Raw genomic sequence first — 18805 nt, 5'->3', positions numbered from 1 at the left:
CTCATCTGCTCCAAATCAGAGATATATTGCAATATATTTTTCTTTTGACATGACTCACATTATTCACTTGTTCATCTATAAGGCATTGTCTGCTAGGTACCAGGAACTACCACTTTTTACTCTATGCATTGTTCCATTTTAGGAATGCCAGCCCCATTTTATAGATGAAGGAAGTGAGACTCTAAGTCTTAGAGGCTAAGAGGTCATGCACTTGTCGTAGAAGAGCCAGATTTGCAACCTAGGTCTTTGGACTCCAAGTCCAGTGCTCCTTGAGCACAGGTATCTTCCCTTCATAACATAAAACATTATTTTGAGTAATTGTTAAAGGTTACCAGCAAAAATCTAAGTAAAGGACACAGTAACGGTTCTATGTAACCTGTTTTTTTTTTTTTTTTTTTTTTTAGTTTAGAGATTTGCATAATCTACTCATCTCTTGGATCTCAATATGCACACAAACTTAGTTATGAGAACCATACTTTAGGTTTTTGTTTTTCTTTATGCCTAATTTGAAAATAAGAATGTCTGAACAGATTGTTCTCTGTCTCTTAGGGTCCTGTGGTTAGAGATCCTGCAGTTAAACTTAGCCTGGGAAAAGGGTCTGACTTCAAAAACTGTTGGCTAGTTCATTCATTTGTTATTATAATGGAAGAAATTGGTGATAAGTTCTCCTATACCAAAAGTCAGAAACCATAGATCTGTTCTGAAAAGCAAAAGTAAAGAGAGAAGCCAAGAAAACAGTCACATAGCTCAATTCATAGTAGAAGCTTATTAGATATAGAGCCAGGAGTGAGTAATGAGGTAGAAGACAAAAAATAAGGAGCTGTTAGTGAAAAAGTATATATACAGTGCATATTTCTCAAAAATGGAAACTAATTGTTATATTTCATTGAGAATAAACAAAATATGTATTTGCAAATGCAAAAGCATAATGAAAAGTCAACCTTAATGGTGAAGATGTGGAGGAACTGGAACTCTCATATACTGCTGATGGGAGTGTAAGATGGTTCAACTACTTTTGGAAAATACTTTGGAACTTTCTTTAAAAATTAAATATACACTTACCGTGAAACCCAGCCCTTTCATTTCTAAATTTACTTAATATTTTTTAATGATTTTAATATTTTGAATCCCTCATTATCTAAGAGAAATGGAAGCCATATATCTTTAGAAAGACTTGTACATGATTGTTCATAGCAACTTTATTCATAAACAAAAACTGAAAAACAACCCAAATATTCATCAACAAGTGAGTTGATAACCAAATTGTGATATATCCATATAATGGAATACTACTCAGCAATAAAAAGGAGAAAACTATTGATACTTTCAGCAATACATGTATGAATTTCAAAATAGTTAACACTAAGTAAAAGAATCCAGACCCAAAAAAGAGTGTTTACCATATACTTACAGTTATTAAGAATTGAAGTTTTCAGCAGAAAGCAAATCAATGGTTGCCTGGAACAGGGAATGAGGATGGATTGCAGAGGAGCATGAGAAAACTTTTGAGGGTGAGGACATGTTCTTTATCTTGGTGGTGGTCATGGTTTCTGGGATCTCATAACAAGACCTCAGGGCAAATAGGGAAGAAAATAGAAACAGCTTTCTTGACTACCCTAGTGAAAGTAACCATGACTTAAATCAGCTGGTAATAATGTAGCCAAGAAACTTCTTGTTCTTGACCAGCCTAGTTCAGTGATGTGTGACTTAGTTCTGCTGCTGCTGCAGTGTATACATAACTTTTCCTTTATACCTTGTCTTCTTGCCTACCTTAACTTTCTTTTTTTTTCTTATTTCCAACAGCATACTACTAAAAAACACATAAATAAATGAAAACATTTTAAATACTCAAATATAATTTGGACATCCTTTCAAACACTAGAGTTTAAATGTCGGCCTTTTCTTTTTGAGGGGGCAGGGTGTGCAATGGGGAAATAACTTTTAAACCGATAGACTTGGATCTGAATGCTAGTCTTGCCATTGACTCCTCTTCTACCTTTGCATTTGTCAGTTCAGTTTCCAGATCCTCAGTTATCTTACATGTAACACAGGGATAATAGCTGTATTTCAAGGGTGATTGTGAAGATTGGAAATAACTATCTATTGTGGTGGTCAGTAAATCATTTGCTTGCTATTATATAATGCACATCAAGTCTTAGAGATAATGCACAGCCTATGTTCATTTACTTATGATGACCCCCTGCAAGAGCTGCACACATGTGAGATACCTAGAAAAAAACAGGACAGAGGGTCATGTAAACTGACGTATTTGCCTTCCATTACTTTGGGCTGATGTGTTAACTCTGCTTTAATTGTAGTGCACCTGGTGGACATATGGAATGTCATAGAAGCATTGCGGGAAAATGCTCTGAACAACCTGGACCCAAACACCGAACTCAGTGTGTCCCGCTTAGAGGCTGTGCTCTCCACCATTTTTTACCAGCTCAACAAACGGATGCCAACCACTCACCAAATCCACGTGGAGCAATCCATCAGCCTCCTCCTTAACTTCCTGCTTGCAGCTTTTGATCCGTAAGCACCCTCTGAATGTCTGTTCCTCTCTACATGTTTGGCTTTCACTTCCTGTCTTACTTGGTCTTTTTCCCAAATAATTTCGTATCTCTCTCTTTTTTTTTGAACTCTCTTTTTTCTTACAGTGGGTGCTTATGTCAGTAAAGTCTCCATGTGTTTAATATACATTTCAAATGCTGTGAAAAAGACTAGAGAGTAAAATGGTGCCAGAGGAACTTGAGGACAATTGTATTTTATGTGCTGACCTTTAGTTAACTTATCCCATGCTTCCTGGAAGCTGTGGATGCTCGAGAGGATTGCCTGTGGAGCGATTTAATGAAGCGTGAAGTGGGAGGATGTTTTTGACTCTCTTATTTGCAAATTGTTTAAGACAGTGTTTCTGAGGTGTCCTAACAAGGCCCTACAGCAAACAAGAAAGAAATTGAAAAGGATTTATTGACTATCCCAGTCAAAGTAACTATGACTTGCGTTAAATGGACTGGTCAATTTAAGTGTTTCGATCATAAAATAATGGGATGCTGTCCACAGACCACAACTGAAGCTCAGCTTCATTTTTGTATAATTTGCCCTTGTAGAATCAGAGAATTTCAGGGCTGGCTGAGATCTTAAAGACTGTTCGTCCAAATATCTCATTTTACAGATGAAGGAATTGAAGCACAAAGAAATTGTCACTTGTTTGGTGTCTCGCAGCATGTTAGTGGCCGAGCGGGGACTTAGGTGTTCAACAAAGGTTTCTTTACCAAGGTATATGTGGATTCCCCTGAATTACATTCTCAGCCTACAATTTCAAGAGGGCTTTTTGCCAGTATCCTCCAACCTGGACATAGTACCGCCCCCTCCACTTCCACTGCTTGTTTTGAATATTAAAAAGGAAAATTGCTAACCTGACCTTTCAGCAATCGCATTTTAAGATTCTCAGAAGGTTTTACTTAGTCTCATTGTCTGGCCAGTGCTTGGAAGTATTTACCCCCGCAATGGAGATGTTCCATCCAGGCTAATGTTATTTTGCAATTCGCAAAAGCTACCAGCTGTCACTTTGCAACTTAGAGTGTTAACAGAATCGTTCCTGCTCAGTTTTTCCAGTGTGCATTATTGTCTTCGTGATGTTTGTATTTTGAGAAATTCTTCAGTTAAAATCAACAGTTTTACAACTAGCATTCCAGGTTGGTAGATTCTTTACTTCAGCTGTGCACACTTCAGAACGAGATGTACTGCTCTGGCTTAATCACTATGGTAACTGGATGGTGGGGCAGGTAAAGAGGACTGTGGTTCCACATGACAGGCAGCAGAGGCAGCAGAATGGAACCTGGCCATGGCATTTCTGTAGTGGCATTTCTAACCTGGCCCTGTGACAAGAGTGTGGCAGCTTTCAGATTTGCCCCTAAAGATGTCAAGGGACTTATTTGTTAGAAATGTAACAATGGAAACTGCAAAAAGAGAAATATAATATCTCACTAAATCCTGGAGTATTGCTAGAGAACTCATAAAGAATCAAAGCCAAAGAATCATTTGCACCCACTCCATAAATATAGACCAGAAGCCAGACTAACAATAAGGAAGGGGGTATTTTGTGAGATATATAGGATTCACACTAATATAGTTAGATTTTTCACTTTTGGTCAGAAATATTGCCTAGATCACTTCTAAATATAGAGCTATGAACAGTCTCTTAATAGCTGCTGAAAATATAGCTGAATCATTTCAAGACTGATGAAAAGCTAAGTTTGACATCTATCCCAAGGTAAGGAAAAATTCACAAAAAAGTTCAGAAGAAATCTTTATTTGGTGCCTATTCTTCATATAGATAGGAAGCCTCCTGATGTGTACTTTCAATAATCTCATTGTAGTAGATTTATAAACACATCCACATAGACAAATTTCACTGCAAAGATTTATAAACACATCCATGTAGAGATCCTACTCTGCAGACACTTCTGCGTTTGCTCCTTCAGCGTAGCAAATGAGCATAGGCAGTCCTACTGACACTCAAATTTTCCATCTGATGGCATGGAATTTTGGATGTGAAATGTAAGCCATCAGGAAGTACAGCTAACTGGATATGTAATTTAGAAGTGAATATAAGAAGAGAAACTTAAGAATAAAATAAATGTTCAAATTCTATTTCTTATAATAGTAAACTCCAATTTATCCAAATGAGACCCAGCGTGGAAATCTGATGCCACTTCCTACCACCTGTCCCACGACAGAGTCCAGGTGTTTAAGGGAACCGTCTGTATTTTGGCAGACATGAATGATCCTGATACTACTAAAAGAAAGATGTGCTGTTGCTATTACAGAATCACTGAAACATTTAGGGGATTTTCTCCCATTTGCCATATTTTAAATGGACATATAAATAAAGAGGGAAAAAATCCAAAATAAAAATTAGAGATGCCTTAAGAACCTAGACTCTGAAGAAGTGATGCTAAAAATAAATAAAAAAGAAAGGCAGTATAGTGATTTAAACTCATGAAGAATAAGAACTTGGATTCAAAGAAACTTGGCCATTTTGGGGGGGAGGGGATGGTGCCTTAAGATTCACTAGACTCCCGGGTAGTTGAACTTTGTGAAGAAAGTGGTAACCTGAGGTGAGGATTGATGCCTCCTTTACTGGGATGTACTTCTGAGGACCAGGCTTACCTTCCCACAGCCATAGCTCCCCAAGAATAGCATTCCCTCTCCCACCAAAAAGAAATCTGGATCTCAATTTTCATACCAGGATGCTTAACTGCAGGCTGTAATCAGTTTCCTGGTTATAAGGTTTCTCTCTGCTCGTTGGCAAGTCAGCCACTCAGAAGATATGATAACTACATCCGTAGATGATTTCTACAATGTCGGGGGTGGGCAGTGGACCCCAGTGGTTTATGCTCATGCTTGCCATTCTGTCCCTGAAGACACAGTTCCTTGAGTCCAGAAGATTTTTGTTCTTTGTGACATTCCTTTTAAAAATGGCTGTATTCCTGGGAGGGGGTCACCCAGGGAGCAGTTACCAACCAACTTCTAAGCAAATCTCTCCATGGCCAGATGTTATCTTTTTTAAGGTGTCTAGGGGAATGGATGAGTGTGCCTGAGAAGGATGGGAAAAGAGATGTCAGAAATGAGACCAGGGGCTGAGAGGGAAGAAGATATGTGAGGGAGCAGCCAGAACTTGAGCCAGTCTCTTCCTCTTGTCCATTTCCTCTGATCACCCCAGGAACTGGCCTCCCACCTCCCCTTCTTTGCTGCCAGGAGCCTTCCACTCCTTGGTCTCCTCCAGAATCCCAGAATCCCCCCAGCAAACTGGCAGCAGCTTCTTCTGTCACCTCTTGTTCGTATTCTATTGAGGAGGGGGAAATCTCTTTGAGGTCTTCAAAGGACCTTTAATGTTGTTCTTATTATTTTGTAGGAAATAGAACTCAAAAGAAAAACATTGCAGAAAGTTAAAAGATGAAAATAATTCTTAAAAGCCTATAATGTGCAGCCTTTTTGAGAGGTGCAGTCACAAACTCGGAGGCTCTGTGGAGTCTTTCGCCTGTCATGGTCAAGTTGATCACCTTTCCACAGGTCCACCTCTCCTTGCACCTGATTCTGCTATTGTCTTATAGTGCATGCCTGACTGTTTCTATGACTGCCTCCCACAGACTTCTTTAGGAAAGGACCATATTTTATTCTTCTTCTTATGAACAGCACCTGAGACCATAGCCAACACAAGAATGAATCAATGAATGAAAATCCAAGGTTGATCTTTCTGAGCTCTTGTCATACTAATTTCTTTTAACTATTTTTTTTTTTTTTTAAGACCGAGTCTCACTCTGCCGCCCAGGCTGGAGTGCAGTGGCACAATCTCAGCTCACTGCAGCCTTCGCCTCCTGGCTTTGAGCAATTCTTGTGCCTCATCCTCCCCAGTAGCTGGAACTACAGGTGTGCACCACCACACCTGGCTAGTAATTGTGTTTTTAGTAGAGATAGGGATTCACCATATTGCCCAGGCTGGTCTTGAACTCCTGGGCTCAAGCGATCCACCTGCCTCAGCCTCTCAAAGTGCTGGGATTTACAGGCATGAGCCACCATGTCTGGCCAATTTTCTTTTAATTCTTTTTCTGAGATTAAGTCTTCCTTGATCTCCAATATATTACAAAGACTAGCAGGTCCCAGTCACCTAGATTCAGATTTACTTCTGCTCCATGGAGAAAAAAAACAAGTGTTCATGGTTACCAATGTGGGTGATCCTATCTTTACAAAAGACTTCTATGTACTCCTCACACTTCTCCCTGCTTCCCCAGGAAACACTAAAAACAAGTTGTCTTGACTCAATCTCATTTCAATTCAGTAGTATCTTCTTTCGTAAGACAGTTCTTCATAAAGTAGATTATGTGACTGTAGCCTTGTTTTTAGCAAATAACATTATCATATATACTCAGTCACTCAAAAATCATAGTATATGACAGTAATAAATATTAAAAGGAACAGTGATTTTCCTATTTTCAGAGGTCAAGCCATAGTCTTCCATGATAATCATAATAATTATATTAATAAATAAGATGTACTCAGTATTTACTATATGTCAACAGTCTTACTGACTCGGAACTATATTATGATTTTCAAGTAGAGGAGATAGAAAGAGGTTAAATAATTTGCAAGTCATACAGCATCATACTAAATGAGGTAAATGAGGGAAAACTCATTTTGTTTCAGGAACTGTTTTAAGCTCAGCTCTATTCATGCTTTCTGTTTCACCTTTTAAAATGAAAATTAATTAACATTTTTTCTCCCAGACTTGTTTTGCTTATTACAGGATATTATTCTGATGCTCACATTCCTAATCTTTCCAGTTTCTGGTATTTATACACATTTGAGAGAGTGTATGTGGAAGAAATATTTGGACTTAACATGTTTTACATTGTAGCATTAGGATCAGTTTCATGACAGCTACCCAGAACTACAAATCCATCACATAATAGTCTTACATAGAGAATACAAAATCCTGGTGTTTTCCTCCCTGTTTGCTATATTGCACCTTACTGGGCCATTTGAACACCCATGCCCACTGCTGAGCCTTCCAATGCTACAAAAAAGACCACGGAACTATTTCAAATGCATGGATATGAAATGCCTGGAACTCTGCCAAAATCCTTCTGCCTTTTGAATTTTAAAAATGATTCTGATATTTAATGCAAAATGTACTACAAAGTACACAACCATTTCTCTGCACCAAAAAAAAAGTATTGTTCATGTTTGAGACTATGTAGATTTGTGAAAGCAAAGAAGAAAAAACCAAAATGTTCTTTTGTTATAAAAAACCAAATGTTCTCTTTTATTATCTATACAGCCAAGACTAGATATTTAAAACAGTGTTTACTTGGCTTGGTGACTTTTTTCTTTGTATATCTTAAATTTCAAGATGTCCATAGAACATTCTCCTCTACTAACTAAAATCTTGTTCTGGTGAAAAATACTTTGTTCAAAATTTCTACACGTTGCTAAAATGGAATCACTTTCCAAAGAATTTTCACAGCTGTAGATACATTAAATATCCTAATGTCACTCATCATTTATCTGACATACTTTGATTGAGTAGCAGGTAGAATTTCAAGAGGGATGAGGAATTTCAAGGGGCATGGGGGCATTCCAACAGTATTGGCCCCTTCTATTCTGGAGAAACCCCTAGCAAACTCACCTGCCCCAGGGCTATAAGGAGTTCTTTTCCCAGATGTTTTGCTAACATTGTGGAGGGCCCAGAGAGATGCCAGATCCAAATAAAGGGTTTCTGTCTGTTCACAGGTTAACTTCACTACCCCTGCAAACAAGAGTTAATTATGCCTGTGATCACTTCTAAATTCAAGGCATCACATAACTGCACAATCTAAAAGAAACGGCCATAAAGCCAATCATTATCATCGTATTCAAACACGTTATATTTCTCAATAGAAATCTTAAGTGGTAAATCAGAAAGTTGCTTCTCACTTGTGCATTCATTAATTGAACTGACATATGTAAAGAGCTTGCTATGTGTTAGGTGTTATGATAGGCTGGGAATAAATGATAAGTAAGACAAGATGAAATGAGATGAGATACCCTTTGAAAAATGTGTTGTATTAAAATTAACTGTTTCTGACCCTTTATCTCCAATATGTTATGAGCAAATGAAGAATAGAGACCACACCTTTTTCATCTGTATATCCCCAACCTCTAGGACAATGCTAATCAATATTTATTGAGTGACTAAATGGGTGATCCATATGAGCAAAATAATTTTCAGATAAAAAATGTGTTATAGTAGAGGCATGTTGTGGAAGCAGAGGGAGGAAGCAATTCTCTCCGTTAATTAAGCCACCAAAATGTGTGAGAAAGAGCAGTTTGAGTGCTGTGCCTCTGCTTATCAAAAATGCTTACCAAATGTTTTTGTAAAATATGTTGGTAAAAGAAGAGCTTCTGATTTTAGTACTCTTAAATAGAGAAATAATTCCTTTTGCCTGTTCAAGAAAGAATCAGTCAGAATTCAGTCTTACTTAAAAGAACTTCAAATTTCTCATGGGATTTTGTAACTTCAAACAGGAAACTCTGTTGGCAATTTGGAGAAAATTTACCTTCTCTACATAGCATCCAGACCTATCGATCAATATCTATTTGTTGTTTTGTCTTCTTGTCAAAAACAAATATTCTCTTCCTTGCAACTTTTCCATATAAATAATATATTATTAGTTGAAAGAAATCAGTATGTCTCTTTATAAGATTATGGGAAACCCAGGGTAGACTAAAGCAGTTTCTCACTTCTTATTATGACAAGTCAAATTTTGAAGTAATCCAAATTTTTAACATAAAACACTCTACAAATCACTATATATATTTTAACCAAAGAGTAAGTGCCTTCCTCTTTCCATTTTCAATCAATTGTCCCCTACAATAACTTGAAAAGTCTGAGTGAGAAAACAAAATGTAAAGGAAGATAAAAGATTTAAAGAAACATTGATTTATGAAGCCATTTCATTTTGTGCTTTTGATAATTTACATATATTAGCCTGGTACTCTTAAATACCTTGTTACATGTTAATTATATACCAATAAACAATTTTGTTGAGAATTTTTGAATGTCAATCTAGAACAAGAAAGTAAAGTTTGTATAGGCAAAAGTTCCAGGGTAATTGGCTTAGAAACAGAACATATTCCACTAAGCCAAAAGACAATATTGGAGAAAATGAATAAGGTATGTATTATGTGCTGTGTTTTCTCTCTACATTGAAATGGAAAACATTACAGTGAAACACTATTATTTTATCTTAAAAATAAAATTACTTTTTTTTTTTTTTGAGATGGAGTCTCACTCTGTCGCCAGGCTGGAGTGCAGTGGCGTGATCTTGGCTCACTGCAACCTCCGCCTCCTGGGTTCAAGTGATCCCCCTGCCTCAGCCTCCCAAGTAGCTGGGACTACAGGTGCACACCACCATGCCCGGCTAATTTTTTGTATTTTAGTAGAGACGGGGTTTCACCAGGTTGGCCACGATGGTCTTGATTGCTTGACCTCTTGTTCTGCCCACCTCAGCCTCCCAAAGTGCTGGGATTACAGGTGTGAGCCATCAAGCCCGGCCAATTACTATTTTAATAATAAAATGATGTGGTAATATTAATTCTTTAAGCTTTTACAGTGCCTTTTATATTACCAAAGAATTAACTGTACTAGCAGCCTTAATTCACAAAGAAAGACTTACATGGCCATGTGACTGACCACATCACAGACTCCTAAGGCTGATCCCATCCCTAAAAGTCTGTGATTCATCCAGACTTCTGCTCTGTGATGCATCCAGTCTCTCAAACACATCTGGCTCTTTTACGTCTTGAGATGGCAGTCAGAATTGCACATGAAGTTGAAGGCATACTGCCATGGCTTTTCATAAAAGCAAGAGAAGAATATATAGACTTTCTCTGTGCAGTTCCTGATGCTGCCCCACTCCCAGGCTGTTTGGCCTGAAGTTTTAAGGAAAATCTATGTTTTTCAACCTCAGCACACACTGGCGGGCTGGCTTCCTGGATTGCGGCTGACAGCCAGCATTCCATGGGTGCAGTTTTACTACCTTACTGCAAAGGCATTGCCATAGACATAGTCATTTTGGAGCAATATGCTGCTTTCCTGCTCATTTGCACAGGACTCTGAGGAGCTTCCCACTATCCATTCTCATGCACTTGTATTTCTGCTTCCTAGACACTTAACAGATTTTATTGGCTGTTTGTAAATCAAACTGGTCCCAACTAATGACAATTCCTGATGAGCATAGCTCTTAAATTTTTCCATTTGGGATGTATCAGCTTTTCTCTACTCCTTGCTTCCTATGCTAATGCCAGTGCCTTTTTTCACAATGAAATAGGGACCCTGGTCCCATGTTTTGCTCAAAATATGGGCTGATAACCAGAGGAATATATACTACCTAACTGCGGTTGGCTAACTAGCCAACAGAAGACACTTTTTACTTTGGGTTTCATAAAATAATTTTGTGCAGAATAATCTCACAGTCTCTATAATTTATTTAAACAAATCTTCAGAAACATAACTTTTGTTAGAGAATTCCTGAATTTGAAATTAGGATAACTATAGGGACTTTTTCATCACAAATTTTTTCAACCATTATTTCCTACTCACAATACAACTGTGCTTATGTGATATATTTACTTTTCAAAAAACGCTGGTATTTTTTAAAGGCCCCCTCTTTAAAATTGGACACCCTCCTCTTCACCCTGTTATATTTACAAAAAATGTTCTTTTTAAAAAGATCCATTTGTATTTAAGTCTTTAGTGCTCCCATTCTCTGTTGTAGAGTCAGTCATCTCTGCTCACTCCTCAAACCCCATAAATATTTATCCAGTGCCCAGGATAAGCAAAGTATGAACTCACCCAGTCTTGGTGTGCTTACCGTGACCTAAATCCCTGCATACCCCCAGAATCTTTCTTCATGACAGAGTCACATTTGCAATCTGGCACAGTAGCTTGCATAACAATAGATTCTAGTGGCCTAATTTCACCCTTGAGTTCCTGCAAAACCCTCATTCAGCTGCCCTCCATTTGGTGATTTATCTAGATTTATTGTGTCAATTTGGCAGAATAGCTCTGATATAACCACTGTTGGATCTAATATCATCAATCTTCCATTTCCAGGAACAATACAGGACTGGCAATCTCCCCATGATCTTCTTCATTAAAAGCTAAGGTCTAAGAGTACACCTATGAGCTATCATTGTTTCATCCTTTGGAGAACTCTCTGTTCCAAAATCATCGGTGGTCAATCCTCTCCTTTTAAATAAATTATTCTCTCGGATTCATTGAAAGGAACTGTATTGTTCTTGAAGCCTCACATATAATGCTCTTCGATTTCTTTGCATTTTGAGGACCACATTATGGCTATGTGATTGCTAATCTTCCATACCTTGTAGACTTTACTGTTCTCATTATTTGAACCATGTTACAGTTTAGGAAAAAGGCTAATTACCTCCTGAAGTCAAATGTTTGATACTTCCAGTTATCCATGTAATGGGAGGACAGGAATAATTTTGAATAGCCTGGTTTTTACAAAATCATTGCATTTCTATTACAGCTACCTGCTCTAAAATTAATAAACAACTCACTAAGTGGATGGACACCCAAAATTCCAGGTGTAACTTTTATAATGATTACTAATCATTCCTTAATATAAAAAATGTATTAATCACTAACTCTGTGTGAGACCAAGTGCTAGGCACTAGGAATTCAAGTAATTCAGAAAACATCATCTCTACACTGAAGGATCTCACAATGTAGAATCCAGTCACACTGCAGACATGTAAAAATCACATCAAGGTCATTCAGTGTGACAGATACCACATAATAGGTAAAAAGTGAAGGGCAGAGTGATTTCCTAGACATCTAGGAGAAAAGCTGTTTTCAGAGCAGGGTGAATAATGATATTGAATGGCATCTTGACAAATGGATGGGAGGGTTGTGGGCAGACCATGTTAGGAAGGGGAGGGGCCAGGAGGTGTTGAACAGTTTGACCATGGTGTGCCGTACAACAACAGAAACGGTAGCAGAGGAGACTAGACGAGACTGCTGGTCTAATGTGTGCCGTGAGCAAACGTTAGAACTTCATCCTGAGGGCAAAAGGCGACCAGAGGGTTTTAAGCAATGAAATAATATGGTCAAATTTGTGATATGAGTGTGCAAGCAGAGAGATCATTTCAGAGGTTATGACCGTGTTAAAGCAAGAGCTAATGGAAGCAGTGACAGTAGTAATGAAAAGAAGGGAATGGATTCAACATACAGGTAACAGGTCTAGCTGAGTCCTTCAAACATTTGTTCGGGGTGGTAGTAATTAAGGAAGAGCAAGAAATCAAAGGTGACCCCAACTCAGATTCATTTTCAGGTAACTAGGTACATGGTGTTTCTAATAACCAGCCGAAGGACTGCAGGAGGAACAGCAGGTTAGTACTAAGGTTAGTCTGAGTATTACGGAAGAGCTCTGTAAAGATAATGAGTTCTCTTTTGAACATACTTAGTTGGGCATGAGGTATCTAAGTGAAGGTTTCCGATAAATGATTACATAAATCTGGTGCTGAGGGTTAGAAATAAATATGAAAGAGTCACTAGCATAGGGTTTAGTCAGTTTTGCATTCTGGCTGGTTGTATTTGAGGTATTACACTAAGAATGACAGCAATAGTGATAAATAACAAATGATCCCTCTCTGAAACCTAGTAAGGAACAAAACCACAATTATTTACATCTTATTCTTCTTATATATAAGGTATATGAATCTTATTCATATGAATTATTTATTCCATGTACTAAAGCTTTGCCAATACAAACTTTACTTACCTTTCAGACACAATATTATTTTAAATAACTCTTTTGATCATTCTTAAGATTAGCAACTATCAAATAAATGAATTACTAATATGATATGGTTTCTGATTCCAAAGTATAAGAATAAACAGTTGATTCCAGCTGGAAAATCATTTAGCTGAAACATTATACTTTTTATCATATCCCCTTTATATCACATTTGTGAAGGACAGATTTGTTATACTTCCTGAATCAGTGAAGATTTGGCAGCACTTGTGTCATTTGGGTAGAAAGAAAGTGTTCAAACAGAGCTTTTACTTTTTTTTTAAGACAGAGTCTCCCTCTGTCGCCCAGGCTGGAGTACAGTGGCACAATGTTGGCTCACTGCAACCTCCACCTCCCGGGTTCAAGCGATTCTTATGTCTCAGCCACGTAAGTAGCTGGGATTACAGACGTGCACCACCACACCTGGCTTATTTTTGTATTTTCAGTAGAGACAGGATATCACCATGTTGGCCAGGCTGATCTCAAACTCCTGACCTCCAGTGATCTGCCCACCTCAGCCTCCCAAAGTGCTAGGATTACAGACGTAAGCCACTGTGCTCGGCCAGAGCTTTTACTTTTGCCCCTTTAAAATAGCAGCTCTCTTTGAAAAGTAAATATATCACATAAGCACAGTTGGCTTGTGGGTAGGAAATGATGGTTGAAAAAAATGTGTGATGAAAAAGTCCCCATAGTTACCCTAACCTCAAATTCAGAAATTCTCTGACAAAAAAAAAATGATGTTTCTGAAGCTCTGTTTAAGTAAATTATAGAGATTGTGGAATTACTGTGTGCAAAAATCATTTTATGAAACTCCAAGTGAAAAGCATGTTCTGTTATTTAAATCCATAGTTAGCTAGTAGATATTCCTCTGGCTATCAGCCCATATTTTGAGCAAGTGACATATACAAAGAACAAGCTAAGAGATTCTGATGTCTCTTAAGGAAACACTGAATAGACAGTTTTTCAGATATGTGCATTGAATTGTTTTCACAACCTTTTATAAAATGGATGTGCTCACATAAGGCATGCAGCTATGTATCCTGTGATTTCTACAGAATAGAAAATGTCAAACCTTGTTGCTGGAAGTGCTCCAAATGACATCATGGTTTTGTTTTGTTTTTGTTTTTGTTTTCTATTACCATTAAACAGGGAAGGCCATGGTAAAATTTCAGTATTCGCTGTCAAAATGGCTTTAGCCACATTGTGTGGAGGGAAGATCATGGACAAATTAAGATGTAAGTTATTATTCCTTGTGTCTCTCTTTGCTTTTCCCTGCTAGGTATCACCCTTTTCTCTCCCTCACTCCCCCATGTCCCCTCCCCATTTGTATCTTTCCTCATTCTATGAGAGTTGTTTGAAATACATTTTTCACTGATGTTTGGATTTTGTCATAGCGATATTTTCATATTAGATAAATGCTAATGAAATGAATGTTTTCCTCTACTTATAACCTGTTGAGTATCACCAACTGGCCTCTTTCTGAAATTAAAGTAAAATAAGCACTCTTTGCAGTTAATTGTGCTATACTGCCTTACAGGTGGCACAGGATGATAGGGACATGAAGGCTTAGTGGGAAACCTTCCCCTTTAAGTCTTCTAAAAGCAAGACTCCTGGCACATTTCCTTATTCTTCTCAGCCAGCACTGTTCAAATCACTGGGAACTCCAAAGGTTTCAAAGCCAACAATGTCAGGAAAGAAGAATAGGAATTACATAGAGACAGCATTGACAGAGTTAACTAGATGCCAATAAAAGCGTGGTAGCTAAAGTACATTGAGTAATTGTGGGCCTTAATGAACATTTTGTCTCTAAATATGGTAGAGTTCCTTAACCAAAAACACACTGGGGATTGTTTGTTTGTTTGTTTGCTTTAGGTAAAGAAACTGAGACTCAGTTAACCATATGGCTAAGATGACACCAGGATTTGAACCGTGACTTTTTTTTCTACACAGGTGGTTCACAAATTTTAGCATGCATCAGAATCACCTGGAGGGCTTTGGTAAAACATAGATTTCTGGGTCCCACCCCAAGAATTTCTGACTCAGTAGGCCTAGGATGAGGGTGGGTGACAAGAATATTTATTTCTAACTAGTTTAAAATGATGTTGATGCTGCTGTTTAAATTTAAAATTTCCATTTAACCCTATCCTTTCCCCTAAATAGTATGAGTTGGGGCTGTAATGCTGTGTTAGAAAGGGCACTGTCCTGGGAATTGGGAGTTCCAGGTTGCAAGCCCAGCTGTGTGACTAATTTGCTGAGTTATCCTTTGGCAGTTACTTCACTTCTTTAGTCCTCAGCCTCCTGTATCCTAAATTTTGGAATTTTGTGAGATACCCATAGAGTCACACTTGGCTGCATGCAGCCATCTGTGTAGCTCACAGCACAAGGCTCAGCTGTTGCCTGTCCTCTTCTGAGTGAGATCTCTTGCTCCTTGATCCACCCAAAAGGAAAGAATAAGGAAAGACACAGAAAACACCTTTTGTTCCTTTGAAATTGCCCTGGAGATGCTCCAGGGATGAGTCATTTCAATGGACCAGTAAGTAAGTGAAAGGGACAACAAAGCCTCAGGTAGCCACACAGCTTCCCTCACTTCTGGGACTTCCCTCCATGGAAAGCCAAAGGCAGCCAGGATTCAGAGAAGCCTAGCCAGACCTTAGGAGGAGCCATGTAGCTTCTCTTTTGTTAGCCCGAAAGATATAGAAAATTAAAAACTACTATCTACCTCAGTGCTTATTTGAGAGATAATAGTTAAATTAGAAGGTGCTGACACCAAGGGCTTTTTCACACACACACACACACACACACACACACACACACACACACATGCTTCAGAGTAATCCTCAGGCATTTCCTTCAGGGTTAAGCCAGAAAGAGAAAGTTTAGCAAAATGAACCAAGGCCAAGGAAGTTCTGAGAACCTTGTCTGCCAACCCCAACTGGCCATTTACGAAGAGGACATTAGATAAATGTAAAAAAAAAAACAAAACAAAAGCTAAACAAAAAAATCCACTGGAGAGACATCTAAAAATACCTATTTAATATTATATTAATAGGTACCTGGATAGAAGGGTCCCATATTAAAATAGGTTAAGGAAATCTAAGAAAACCGGTTTTCTGCATCTCAGAACGTCTGTCAGCCGTTAACATAGCAGGCTAATTCTGAGCCCTCGAAGTCCTGGTGTTTGCTCTCTTTCCACTCAGCTTTGCTCAGTGTAAGATTTCTTCCTCCTCCTAGAGTAAGGGTGGAGGGTGAGGGAGGGGGGCTTGGTGGAGGTGACAGTCACATGAGTCACATCTAACTACAGAAGTCCCCAAGCCCTTACAGCTCATCACCTAGGGTGGTGTCTCAGACCAATTACTAAACTAATTACTGGTTAGAGAAAAAGTATGACAGCAATGGCCATTGTGTAATCCACTTTCACCTCCTGTGCTCAGAAGGGCCATCCCTTTCCCTCAACCCATGAGCAACCCATGAACAAATGTGGGACAAATAAAGGTGAAGGGAATGGCTGGTAGGTAAGGGACTAGCAATGTCAGCACAGTTACAAAGCTCAAGATATAACCAAGTTATTGATTAGATCTTTACAATTGTGAAAACCCTTCCAGTTCTCTCTTGGGTCCAGGAGTTCAAAGGAAACAGTATAACTGCTACAATGTTTTCTCCTCACCCCATCCCATCACCCTCCAAAAAGCACTCTCTAGTGGCCAAAGTCTATCCTCTTTAGGGCAGTGAAAGAAGCAACAAATGCATGTGTCCACTTGGAGGTAAACTAAGTTTTGTAGTCTGCAGAAACAAGCTTCACAATATCACAGATTCTGTAGAAATACAGATAGTGTGACCCCAATAAATCACATTCCCCACTTTGAGAGCAGTGCACCTGAATCACACCCTTATGTGTCCCTGGTTCTCTGACTGAGGAGTCACTCTGTGTAGTTAATCCTAGGAAGATGGTTTTAGCGGTTTCCAGGTAACTTGGTTAAAATCAATTTGACCAAAAACAATTTAGTTAAAGGTAATTTGGTCACAAAAATCTCTCCAGAATGTTAGCTGATCAAAAATGAATATCCGAGTCATGAATATTTCTAGTTTCAGTGATAATTATTAATTGAATGAGCCAATGTGGGCAAATTTACCCACAAAATCTGCCCACAGAGACCAGTGGCTGCCCCTTGGTGAGTGGGATTGTGGGTGTTCCTATTGTATTCTTTTGTTGGCTTGCATTTTAATGATAAAACAGATAAGGTAGCCAGGCATGGTGGCACATGCCTTTAGTCCCAGCTACCCAGAAGGCTGAGGCAGAAGAATCACTTGGACCCAGGAGGCAGAGGTTGCATGAGTTGAGATCACGCCACTACACTGGGCAACAGAGAGAGACTCCATCTCAAAAAAACAAATCAAAACAAAACAAACAAAAAAAAAAACAGGTAAGGTCATGATTTTCTACATTGCTTCTGTAATAAGAAAAAGTAAAATGAAGGGATATGGAATGTTGCAGGCTTGAGGGGTTTTTTTCCCCTTCTTTAAAGTTTTTCTAATTCACGTTAAGCCAAAATGCCAGCTGTGCTTGTTTGGCAATTTTTCTATTTTTGTGCATAGGGATGAGAGATATTTAGCTTGTTCCAGCCTCTCCCTTATTGTTGGGGAACACAGAGCAAGAATAATTGGCTGAGAACAAGTCCGAAATTTTAAAAAACAAAGAGAAAGCCACAGAAAATTTGAAGTTGATTTTCTTAATGCTTTAAAATGCATTAGAAGAGAAAACAACACTATGTTTCAACATAATTTCCAGTAATTAGGGCCACCATTCAGTGGTGGGGTGTTCCCTGTGTAATTCCAGGGAGCATCACTGACACAGCCTAGGAGATGAAGGGCGCCCCCTGCAGTCATGTGCCATGGCAACCTAAACATAAACTTACCTAATAATACTACTTTTTTGTCAGATTGTTCTTGGCCCAATTATAAGCTGTTTTAACAGGTTGGAACATTTGTTTATACTTCTGTCTTAGGGCTCCTGGATAGTACTAAGGATCTTAAGGGATTCTAAATCCAATGCTATAAGCCTGGTATGTCATGTGCTGTTCTAAAGCTTTGGGGAGGACTTTTTAAGTCTTTTTAAAAGACTAGTATTATGGAAAATACTGCATATTTATTGAGTTTCTATTACTGAACTGGTTGTTTTGCCTCTACACCTACTCATAGGCTTTCTAACACACTGACCTACTTTAAATACTTCAGTATCTCCCTCAACATCTTCTGGACACACCCTAAACTCCTCAGTAGAATTCAGCCACAAAAAAGAATGAAATCCTGTCATTTGAGGCAACAGGGATGAGCCTGGAGGACATTGTATTAAGTAAAATAAGTCAGGCATGGAAAGATAAATACTGCATGTTCTCACTCATATGTGGGAGCTAAAAAAAAAAAACTGAACTCATGGAAGTAGAATTGTG

At 38.4% G+C, this 18805-nt stretch overlaps 1 protein-coding gene across 26 annotated transcripts in view; it reads left to right on the top strand.

Moving 5' to 3' along the window:
- DTNA (dystrobrevin alpha) overlaps positions 1 to 18805 on the top strand; it is a 396395-nt gene that overhangs the window by 296949 nt on the left and 80641 nt on the right. For all 26 annotated transcript variants that reach the window (XM_055234704.2, XM_055234694.2, XM_055234643.2 and 23 more), the window contains 2 exons: positions 2319 to 2532; positions 14508 to 14593. In XM_055234704.2, coding sequence (XP_055090679.1) covers positions 2319 to 2532; positions 14508 to 14593 — 300 coding nt within the window. The remainder of the gene's footprint in view (positions 1 to 2318; positions 2533 to 14507; positions 14594 to 18805) is intronic.

Source organism: Symphalangus syndactylus, chromosome 1 (assembly GCF_028878055.3).
Source record: "Symphalangus syndactylus isolate Jambi chromosome 1, NHGRI_mSymSyn1-v2.1_pri, whole genome shotgun sequence".
NCBI lineage: Eukaryota > Metazoa > Chordata > Mammalia > Primates > Hylobatidae > Symphalangus > Symphalangus syndactylus.
Note: the sequence above shows the minus strand (reverse complement) of the source record. Positions and strands in the feature narration are given on the sequence as shown.